At 30.6% G+C, this 12,794-nt stretch overlaps 1 protein-coding gene across 2 annotated transcripts in view; it reads right to left on the reverse strand.

Annotated features, from left to right (window-relative positions):
* Nucleotides 1-12,794, reverse strand: part of LOC142334118 (7SK snRNA methylphosphate capping enzyme-like) — a 56,405-nt gene that overhangs the window by 20,547 nt on the left and 23,064 nt on the right. For both annotated transcript variants that reach the window (XM_075381843.1, XM_075381842.1), the window contains exons 3-5: nucleotides 12,116-12,376; nucleotides 6,399-7,256; nucleotides 1,928-2,270 (exon numbers count right to left, since the gene is read on the reverse strand). In XM_075381843.1, coding sequence (XP_075237958.1) covers nucleotides 1,928-2,270; nucleotides 6,399-7,256; nucleotides 12,116-12,376 — 1,462 coding nt within the window. The remainder of the gene's footprint in view (nucleotides 1-1,927; nucleotides 2,271-6,398; nucleotides 7,257-12,115; nucleotides 12,377-12,794) is intronic.

Raw genomic sequence — 12,794 nt, forward strand, 5'->3', positions numbered from 1 at the left:
ACAAATGTGACAGATGACATCATTAGATCAATCTGTAACTTCATTGAAAGCGATTGGTACTTCATGGTTTACAAAACTGCTTTGGAAGTGGGTGTTGGTCACGGAAGTGCTTGTTCCATTTTCACAAAGCATCTTGGGTTCCAGAAAGTCTGGGTGAAATAAGTTTCCAGATTTTTGATCCAAAAAACAAAAACAGCCCAACAGGAAATTTGTCAAAGGCTTCTGAATGGATTTCAACAGGAGGAAAATAATTTTTTGTTTTATATGAGAAGAGACATGGATCTATCGTTACAATTAAAGAATCAAAATCAGTGATTTTGGAGTGGAGGGCTTTAATTGTGAGTACATGTCTATTAACTAAAAAATCCTTGTAACTGCCTTTTACTGTTGGGAAAGGTGCATTACCTGTTGATTATCTTCATAAATGTGGTCCTGTTGCTGCTTACTAATGCCAGTTCCTGGAAAAAAGTGCTATCAGCTGATCAGAAACAGTTCTCCTTCCAGATGAAATCTGGAAAGAGAAGTGGTCTCACACAGCCCACTTGGGATAAACTGGGTGATTTACTAGGAAACTGGAATATTCCCTTACAGTTCCAAATTTATCCCCCTTGTATTTTTTTTTGTTTCAGGCCATTGAAGGGCTGTTTAAAAAAGCAATAAATATATTTTGTACTTTTATTCTACATTAATATACATTAAAAACAAATCGCTGGTTATATATGATTGATTTTCATATTTTTCTGAAAATCCAATTTTTGCACGGCTATCAATTTTTTGGTGCATATCACTTCACCTGTATCATGAGGGTAATTTTGTACATTTATTTATCTCTATCTTTAATTCTACTACTGATTCTCAAAAACAACTGGCTTACGGCCAATTATATAGTCACTTTATGAAAATGCAAAGCCTGACAGGATTCAAATCCAGAACCTTTCAGAATAAAGGGATAAGCTAAATTCTTCATGGTAGTTGGCAGTTATAAAACATCACAAAATAAAACAAACTACAGTTTATAGATACATCCTATTAGGTTTGTTCGTTAATTAAGACAGTTTCTTCCAACATCATTTTGTTACATACAAATTCACACTGTAAACACTTTAAATAGCTGATTTATATGAATATAACAAGTTCTTTCTTTATATAATCTGAAAGTATAAACATATTAAATGATGAATATCATATATATATATATATATATATACACAAGCTAAAGATTTAATCAACAATTTATTTATTAGTAGAAAACACAGTAAAAATTATACAACAAATGGTACTGATGCCATTACTTGAAGAATTCTTCTCAGTGAATGGTACTGATGCCATTACTTGAAGAATTCTTCTCAATGAATGGTACTGATGCCATTACTTGAAGAATTCTTCTCAATGAGGTGAAGCACATAAATACTAGAAGAGAAAATGTAGTTTTAAGTGTAATTAACTAATTTTCTTTAATACTATAGGAAATAAATTTACCATATTTACATATTAATGCATTGTGTAACTTCTGTATGAGTAACTCTGCGATGTTTCAAAGTTGGTTTTTTAACTAAATTTTTTTTAAAGACTTTATAACTAAATAAATCGAACATCATCCCAATATTCTACCAACTTTCAAAACACAAACAATTTTTTAACATAATTTTATGATGAATTTACATTTATTAGAAATATTTAAAATAAAATACACCGCATTTTATTTAAAGGTAGCTTGAGCATTTTGTATGTGAAACACACCCTGAATTTTAAATGATTAATAAACATATTCCCAAAGAAATTTTACCAGCATGTTTTATTAGATGTTGTACTAACTATGACTATATAAAATAGTACTAAATTAGAATTATACAACAAATTTTGTAAAAAAAAAATAATTACTACATACTCTACAAATACAAAAATAAGAAACAAAATACCAACTGACCTGTATAAAAGAAATATTATGTGGAAAACATTTTGTGTCATTTTTATAAGATGTTGATGGTACATTAATAGGGCCATATAAAACCGGCATACTAATAGGATAATGTTTATCTCTAGGATTTAAATAATGTCTAATATTTCTTTTAGCCGCTTCAATTAATGATCTATCGATATCAATTCCGACTATTTTAGTCGGATAAAAGTCTCTCGCGATAGCTAAGGTAACATGGCCAACATTACACCCAACATCTAAAACGTCTTTACCTTCAAATAAATCTTTTCTTCTGGCAAGTACCTTTAATCTAACATCGCAATCTTCATCAGCGTTGCGATAACCATAATATCTGTAAAATATACAACAAAAATATTAGCTAATTAATTTACATCGTGTTTTCTTTTAATTTTGAAAGATTTAAAAACTGAATCCTAAATGTCATGCACAGCCTGAAATTCAGGCATATTTTACTATTTTATAAAAAAAATGAGTTACTGCTTCACGGTTATATAAATTTTCAGCTACCTTCTGAAAGAAAAAAACACAACTGTAAGGTACATATAAAAAACAAATAATGAGGATCTTTTAATTCTGCATACTATCTTTCTCTCACATGATGACAACACTGCATACAATATATATCAATATTTTTTGCTATGTTAGATGCACAGTTCAAATGTTGCAACCGAGTAATGACACATTTTATTTGAATAACAATTTATTTTGTTTGAAAATGATGGAATAAAGGACTCTTATTAAATGTTGCATTAAAAATGAAATAAACTGCAGTGACATGTTGAAGATATAGAGAAGGCTTTTAATGAGGATGTTACAGTGACATTAAGAATTTATCAGTTGTACAAATGGTCTCAAGAAAGTTGTGAAGAAGTTTGACGTCCTAACAAATCAAAAGCTGATGAAATTTTCCCAAAATAAAGGAGAATGTGAGCAATAATTGTCCAATCATAATTAGAAAAAAAAGTTGCTAAGAGGTGGGAATCTCATACGGCTCATGTGAAACAATTTTGACTAAGATTTTTGGTATGAAACAAGCAACAACAAAATATATTTCAAAACCATTGAATTTCTGACAAAAGCAACAAAATCACAAAACCATCACAGAAAAACTGGCAGCTGACATTCCTGATGCCTTAAAATTACTCAAATGCGTCATATCGAACGATGGAAGATGGATGAATGGTATGATATGAAAACAATGGAAGCTTGGTGACGAACTAAGACCAAAAACACATGAACAGTTCAATTAAATGTTACGGTTCTTGTTCTTGGTTAAGGTACCCTGTTGTTTCTTTTTATTACAATGTTGTCATCAATATGAAATTTTACTACGAGGTTGTACCCAACAAACAGTTGTATTACTTAGTATTACTTACTTGTATTACTTACAAAATGTTGTTTACCTCTTGTAAGCAACATAAAATGTTGCTTACAAGAGGTAAACTGAAGAAAATGACAACAAACATGTGAGCAAACAATTCTTGAATTTTGTGCAATGATAACATACCAGCTCATTCTTCATTATTAATTCATAATTATTTAGCAAAAACTAACATCATATTGACGCTACAAACTTTGTATTCTGCAGGTACATGACTGTGTGACTTTTTCTAATTACCACTGATTAAAAGGATAACAATTTGCGACAACTGATGAAATAATAGAAAAAACTGCTAAGTGAACTTTAGGCTGTATCAAAAAATTCTTGCTGCAAATATTTTGAGGATTGGAAGAAACACTAGCTAAGTAAAGTTGCATCTCTGGGGGACTACTTTGAAGAGAATTGCATCAATATACAAGAAAAAATAAATTGTTTGATAAAAATTAAAATTTCCATTATTTTTTAAACACAATTCATGTATGATTAAATAAAAAACAATTATTATTATTTTCCAAACAAGGTTCAGACAAAAATATCTTTTTTTTACATAACTATTTAAGGTGGAACCAATGTTATCTTGTTCCCTAGTAAACACATAAGATTTGCGAAAGACCATTTACTTGGTGTTGCCTACATCAGCTATGACATTCAGATGAGTACCCTGTATTTATTACATTTTTGTTTCGATATAGTTTTTAAATGTAGCATTCTGAGTTTTTATGAACTACTTTTTCCTCAAGCTATTATTTTTTTCTAGTCTTTAGGCCAACAGTATTTTTTATATTACAATAAATTTTAACGATTAGAAGTTTTTTATTGCTTTATTAAAGTAATAATATTATGATAAGCGATTTAAATATTTAAAACCCATAATTTTATTGTAAGTTAATAACATTGTTAGTTAACTAACAATTGTTAGTTATTAAATCACTTTAATTCAATTTTGTAAAAAATGAAAGTATAACAATATTTAAAATATATGAAAACTATATTCCCTTTCTACATAAGGCTTATTGTGTATTTTCACACATCTGATGACATTTCATCACATTTGCATCATTTTTTACGCTTTAACAAATAGTAAATTAACTGTTACACATAATAATTTCTAAAATAGTGAAAATGTAATAAATAAGAAAGCATTCATCCCTTGATGGAGGTAAAACAAATATTTTTAACGTACTAAAAGATAAACTAATATAGTTTATAATTATATACGAGATGAAATTGTATGTATCACAGCTCGTGTATAATCAAAAATAATGTAACCACAGCTTGAGCATAATAAAATATTACACAACCCCTATCTGAACAGTAAAGAACTCTAAAGGTAGGACCCATGGAAATAATAGGAAAAATTTTAATGAAAGAATTTCCAACTATATATTCAATTTGATGAGAACAAGGCTAAAAGAAACAAACGGATAAACAAAATGCGTTTTAAGCTGAGGTAAAAAGAATTTTTCCTTCAATTGGAATCTACTAGGTCTCAGATCTATAACAGAATTTATAAACTTGCCAAAATGAGTTTATAAATTTAATCATAAATTCGAGCATATTGGAATATCAAAATTTGGATTATAAAAGTTTGAAATTCTACGTTCAGTAACCAGTAACATTTTTTCCAGAGTGAAGTTTATTATCTTCTGTGCATGTTTTAGTATACACAAATATTAAATTTCTGTCAAACCTGACAAAGGTGAAAAAACACTGGCAATGAATTTGCATTAGTTTCCCAGCTACGTTGATCAAGTCTGAATGAAGTTGTATGCTGGTCAAGCTAGAAAGAAGCTAAAAAGATTTTTTTTTACTTTTTAGGGACTCCCATACTCAACGAGAAGCATGTGGAAAAAATTAATTTTTAAAAACTCCTACGTGGTGATAATAAATTTAAAAAACAAACTTTATAAAATCCTTTAAAAAATACAAAGCCATAATTTTAAATAAAGTTGTTATTTTCTAGGAAGGGTGAAAACTTTTGGGTAATTATTTTTTTCAAGAAATACTTCTACGAGTAAGAGCTATCAAAATATTAAAGATTTTTATATTTTAAATACAATGTTTAGGTACGTAACTTACAAGATGAATTTAAATTTAGAATAATTTAAAAAAATAATTTTAGTTACCACAAACCATTGGAATGAGACTTGACAAAATATTTTTAAAGTGTTTTAACGTCTACTGATGTAGAAAATTTACACAAAACTCCCATTAGCTCCTCTCTTTCTGAGGCATGATACGAGTAAAAAACAAAAAATATATATATATACGAAGTTATATTTTGGGGAGGGAGTGAATATTAAAGGCACATAAAGAATCAAGCCACACAAATTTCACATGGCATCGTGCACAAGACAGTTTTCACAACAAAAACATATGAAACAAGTCTGAACACCACCTGATCACACGATCCGGCCCTGTGTGGCTCTTTTCTATTCCAATAAATAAGGTAAATATTGAAAAGGAAGCAGTTTTAAGATATTAATGAAATTAATCTTAAATTATTTTTAAGCAGAATGATGGCAAAATGATCCCACAAAACCAGTTTCAAAGCTTTTTTTTTTTGAACAGTGGACTAGGAGGTGCTGATATCAACATATAGATTCCCAAGGAAATTAATTTGGTGGGAAAAATGCTGATACTCAATACCAAGATATATAGAAAAAGCTTATTCACAGTAAATTTATCAACTTTTAAATCCTCTAACCCTCATAATCTATGAGGGTTAGAGGATTTATAAAATGATACTTAAGAGAATAAAGTCTTAATATTTAAAACGGTAAATAAAACCTGGAGAAAGAGAAGTCTGGTACCCATTAATTTGGAATGCAGTTTTTTTATTACATAATTTAAACTAAAATTATGAACAGTATAAATTTATCCAGTAATAGCACAAATAAAATTCAGTTTAACAATTACAATCTTTCTTGTATTAAGCATAGTTACCACAAATTTCTTAAAAATTATATTTGAAAAAATGAAAATATAATTAAATAAATACTAGTAATTAAATTGTAAATTGTAAATTAAATACTAGTAATAATTTTAAAGAAATAAAAAAAAAGCAAAAAAAGTTACCTATTATAATTTCCATACTGGAACCTAGTATTATTTTCCTTAAACTTTGGAGTAGTTTGCCCTTTATTTATTTGTGGTGTTAATCTTTGTGGTTGAGATCGAAACCAATTTTTTCTGGAATCACCACCCCAAGCACCAGGTTGCGGTATAACCGGGCTAACAATTTTATCTTTCAATTCTTTACGGACTTTCTTAACTGCTACATTTGTACTTGTTGTAGTAGTAGTAGTACTAGTAGTAGTAGTAGTAGTAGTAGTAGTAGTAGTAGTAGTAGTAGTAGTAGCAGTAGCAGCAGCAGTTGCAGCAGTAACTGCACAAATAGTAGCAGCAGCAGCAGTTGTACTAGCAGTGGTAGATGTCATCATCGTCATAGTATTTGCATTCGTAGAATTAACGTTATTTATACAAATATTTTCATCTTTTCTAATATCTTTATTAATAATCGCCACAGGTGAAGGATGTGATAACTTTGTAGTAATACATAAATCTAAATCTAAATTAAGCTCAGATTTTAAACTAATTTTATTTTCGATAATAGCGGTTTGCGTCGGTAACGCTGCATCTTCTGTTTTTGATGAAGTTGGTACTGATGCAACCGATATAGTATCAATTTCTGTAGATGTAACAGCAGCTGAAACTGTTGTACTAACAGGCACAGTAACCGTGCTAGTAGACTTAATTAACAGTCCGTCTACAGCATCACTATTTTGATCGACTGACACCACTGTTGTTGTCGATACTGTTGGAGTTACTACTGATAATGTAGTCGTCGGTAACACTATTATCCTTTCTACATTTTCTTGAGTAATAGTGGTCGCCTCTTCTCCTTCACTTAACTTTTTCTCATCACCAGAAAGCCTAGAACAAAAATAAAAGATGAACCAAACAGATAAATGGTCAAAATAAAAATATATTGGTGCATCAAGGGTATTGGTACCGTAAAATCTCTGTAAGTAGAAAATATATATATGTATATTTAAAAAAAGAAACTTCATTATAACTGGATATCTATCAAAACCAATATCGCTAGTTATTGGTAATACATATATTAAAAAACATACATTAAAAAAATAGCAATTTAGTGTAGTACATTTAATAGAACCTAAAAATTACACCGTTGTTTATTAGAAATAGTTTTTATTCCTTTATATTTTAATACCAACAAATACATTTTTCAAGGAAAAAAGCTGGCAATGAATTCCATAACTTACCTGGCTTTGCCAATCAAGTTATAAAACTCATTTTTCAATTCAATCATTTTTATTCTATTTATATCTTTATGATAAAATAATTCCTTCCTATTTAAAAACAATAAAAAAATTATACATTTTTTTCATATTTTTATGTAAAAATATTTACTTTTATGATACTTTTTCTTTTTTGCCTCCAGTAATTACCGTTCAGATAATACAGGGTCCGGCATATAAATCTGACGATTTTTTACATCGACAGGTCTATTAATGCTATTTCATTAGCCAGTATGTCGTGGTCGGGTGAATGAGCGTTTGTGATTGAAGTCTATTTTAAAAATAATGACTCGGTTATTGTAACACAGCGTTTATTTCACAGACATTTCAATTTAAATCGACACGTGTCTGTTCCTAATAGGAATACGATATTGTTGCGGGTAAGAATATTAGGAACACAAAGTCCGCTTTAAAAATGAAACCGACAGGACGAAAACGGATTGTGAGAACGCCTGAAAACATTAACGCTGTAAGGTTAGCTGTTACGCGGTCTCCACGAAGTTCAGCAGCGAGATATGCTGCTGCGCTGGCCATTTCTGATCGAAGTGTACGACAAATTCTTCATGCCGACCTGAAATTCCATCCGTATAAGTTATAACTAAAATATTTGCCTTATTTATTTAAGCTTATCTATATCCTGAATTATTTAGAAATGTTTCAGAGCTTTTGCCAGGCATGCAGGAGAAAGACAGGGGTAGTCATCATTGCGTTATAGTAAGTAAAAATCTCATGCGGTCTAGCTGCGAAGTCTGCAGAGGAGTAAAACCACTTATATAAAAAGCTCTATTTTCTATTAGCAAAATAGAAAACCAAAATAAAATATTAGTAGATGATTAAGAGGGGATCAAATACTTTTATATTTTTTATCTCTTGATCATCTACTTAAAAATATATATATATATATAAACAGTATAGAATTATGGTGTAATTCTCACATTATGTGATCAATTGGTGATAATGATCTACTGATGATACCTTGTATATCAATTTCATTTATAGGGTTTTAAACAGCAGCAATTCCTCATCCGTATAGGTATTAGCATATTAAAAGGGGATGTACAATCCAAACAGTTCCTTAGTGTCACCTTCTACACTTGCTAACAGAGAACGCCATGTCGAGTCCTTTCATTTTTAATGCTTTTCATTTTAAATGCTTTCATTTTTAAGATTGTATGGCTTATCAGGAGTCAATTTGTCATGTTTTTTCGTTTGTAATTTTTTGTTTACTTTAGCGAAAGCATCAAAAAACTAAAAGAAATCTCGCTTTAGATCAGCCATTGTATTCCTATTAGCAACAATGATTTCTCGAAGCTTTTTATTCGGTACACATGGTTTTACCTTGCGTTTTTCTTAATGACAGCATCAGAAATCTATCGCTTTTAGATCGGTAAGTGTAACCATGTTATGGTACTCCTCTAACATAAAGTACGTATCAGTTATACATATACAGTATAAGTTACATTACACTGGAGTGTAGCATGGGAGGTCATGTCGGTGCATAAAGTTATATTTACAGATAAAGAAAGTAAGTTGAACAGAGGCAGATGTCAGAACGGTTTCGACAGATTCATCACAAATATTAGTTTCCAATAATGGGTCTGTTGAACCGTTGATAATCATATAACATTATTACCACAGTGTAGATTGTTTACATAATATAGACTGTGTCGATCATAGTGAAGGATGAAAAGCTGAAATTAGAAATGGCTAGGTTGCATGAATCGATCAAACATACACTTAAAGCTATGTCAACAATTTAGCTGAGACCGATGGATCGAAGACTAAAAATATTCAAACCCCTAACCAAACCATTAGAGGAAATCAAAAAAAATTTAGGTATGAAGAAAAAGAAGAAGACTGGTAATATTTTTGATCAGATGGAATCAACTACATGACTGGCAGTATCATCTACCCCTTTGAATAATAAGGAGGAAGAGCTATACAATGATGAGGTGGAAGATGAAAGCAAATCTAGTCATTAGATTAGCAATGCAGATAATGTAGGTGAAAGGACAATTGAAGAGGAGGCTTACGAAATCAAAGAAAATACAAATGACATATTACACAGTAAACTTCCTAAGATGTATACTCGATACTTGTGAATCTAAAATGTTGGACCCTGCGTTTGGGGTCAAGAACATTGATGGCTATTGGTACATGGGAGAGAAGACAGTCAGCTTTGACCAAGATGGAATGCATATCAACGAACAAATGTTTAAACTCACACCCGGATTGCTGGAGTTGTTATTCTACAAAACCCGACTTAAAGCTGGTGGATGAATCGTATAAAAGTGACATGCAAACCTAGAGAAACATGCTCAAGGCAACATAAAATGCCAACAGATCACGTGAGAAGCAGTAAATCCTACAAGTATATAAACTACATCAGAAAGTTGTTTAAGCCGAAAAAAACAGGTCAGATCTTTAAGCACTACTCCTAGACAAGAACCTACTAGTGAAAACACACCAAAACCGTATGTGAATCCTTATGCTGAAAAGATATTCAAATCACCACAATCCCTGCGAGTTGTTAGTGTGACACCTACACCTTCTGAAGCCACCACCATACCACGTACTGATTTGGTGGCCAGATCAGTCATTAAAAGATCTCAACCTTCTAGTTCTGACTTGATAGTACCGAAACAGTCTCAGTAGTAGCCCTTATGAAGGCATTCATCATCACTGCAGTCCGTAATATCTCATCAAGACATAAACAACATCGCAAAAGGAGTCTGATACAGCAAAGTGAAAGTGATAGTCATCTGTCACAATCTTTGCCTCCTTATCAGCCAATTACCTCCATGTCTAGTAAAGGAGATATTTCATGTATTCAAAGCAAGACTTGGAGTCTGAGTCGCCATTGATTCACTCCTGTGGGAGACTGTAGGGAAAGTAAATTGCACACACCTAGTCTGGTTCAAAGACCGCCGTCTCCCCCTTCAATACGGTTAGAATTATTACAACCACAGTTGTAGTTCTCCAACACAAAGTCAAGAATCTTATGATGATAGTGATGCAACACTGCGATTCAGTTTAAACAAAAGATTTCGTACCCCTGAAGGTGAGACAGTTAATGAGTTATTAGAGACATTATTAAGTCCAAAAAATCGGTTAAAATATAAACGCTATACAGATAAACTGTATGGTGAATCAAAATCTCCAGGAACAAAATGATCATGTACTAGCAAAGAAACACTGCCAAAAATTGGAACGCATCATGATGATACAGGACCAAGCAGCTCTGGACTGTTAAGACTCCATTCCAACCCATGACAGTCAAAACCTGAATGCATTTACTGGGATGATCCAAATGATAAACTCACAATGCAAGAGAAGTCTATCGACTCCAAAGTCAAACAGATAGAATTTGAGGCAGTATGATGAATATAGGGACTGGTAATACGGATGTTAACAATGAAATCGTTGCCATAGTAGAGGAGTTGAAAGAGCATGGTATCATTTAAGTGATTATACCATTGCCAGCGACCATTACAGTATATTGATTTTGGTTTTTACTTTTTTATATGAAGAAAATACCCAGATTAAAGATTGGTAGCAGTGAGAAACCAAAGCCAAAGAGAAACAGTTTGCGTAAATTTTGTACCTGTAAACTATAAAACTAAACTGATATTTGTCTGATAAATGGCCTACACAGTATAATGTTATGTACATCTTGAATTTTTTGAAGTATAAAATGAGAATGTGTTTAAGAACAAATTACAAATTGTATCTTTTTTATCACTAAAATTTATGTTCTGCAGTAGAAAATAGTAAGAATAACAAATCTATATTTAATTTTTATTGTTTTTAACCAACCACAATTTTTTTTTTCTTCAGGAAAACGAAGAGCTTGTTACAGAATTTTTATCATGAAATGATGCACACCTATGTATTATTGATTAAAAATTTCCCAAGCTGTAAAACTTACTATTGCAAATTATTTTCTTATTTTAAAATATTTTTGTTAAATTAGTCAGGATTATTATTTAAGTAATCAAAAAAATAATATAATTTTAAAGTTCTGAATTTTTTTAAAGATAATTTATTTATTTCTGTTTATATGAAAAAAAACAGGGTAAACAAGTTTTTAATCTTTTCAGATGTGTAAAGTAACTCTTATTAACTAAAAGTAACTTTGAATATACTTGAATTTAATATACTTTCATTTCAGCATGCTAATCCTGATCGAATGCAGGTGATAATTACTGCTATAAGCAACACCTTCACTCTATTTACCAGAGGGATTGGCTGTACATAGTGAATATCATTAGTTTCAGAGAAAGCAATCTAGACTAATATTACTTATATTTCAGGTGGTTTTCAGTAGTCACTCCCACAACAATTACTACAGATGGAGCAAAGCAATAAATATAATCTGTAGAAATCTTTTACGAATATAAAGCATGACCTATTTAAAATTCTAAATTTGTATATTTACATTAAAAAAAAGATGATGAGAAAGGAATTTACCTAGATTCATCAGCAGTATCTTCCTTTCCTGAACCTGGACCAGAATTAGATTTTATATGTTTCCGTTTTTTATTCTTCTTCTGTTTTTTCTGACTCCTTTTAATCGGTGATATCAGCATGGCTTCATACTCAGCATCATCATCGCAAGCAGCTAGATTCAATGGATCATGAATATTTGGTGGTATAATTACTTCAATTTGACCTTTACGATGTCGAGGTGTCGGTAATGGAGATGATTTAGGTGTTACTGCATTCATCGCCCTGAAAAATAAAATAATAAAAACAGAAATAAAATTAAACTTCTTAATGTTTTCCTGGCACAATATTTTCTTTTTAATAATAATAACATTTACACATCTTTCTAAATTTTTTTATCTTGTTTTAATCCTTAATTAATTTTTGTTAATGCATTTATAAATTATATAAGAATAGAATATACTCTTAACACAAAATATTATCCGAGACATTTTACTGGAAGACAGATTACAGAAGTAGTAATATATTTGTATTCTTGAAAAATTATTACTAATTATAATTTTTACTTTCTTATCTATCATGTGACTTCATTATACAATGTTAGGATGGTTTCAGAGGTTATGCTAATTCACCAGATTTCACTCATTTGAGAATACTGAATAATAGAATGAAATAAATAAATTGTACTTAAAAAAATTCCGTT

The sequence above is a fragment of the Lycorma delicatula genome, chromosome 13, assembly GCF_047948215.1.
Source record: "Lycorma delicatula isolate Av1 chromosome 13, ASM4794821v1, whole genome shotgun sequence".
NCBI classification, from domain to species: Eukaryota; Metazoa; Arthropoda; class Insecta; order Hemiptera; family Fulgoridae; genus Lycorma; species Lycorma delicatula.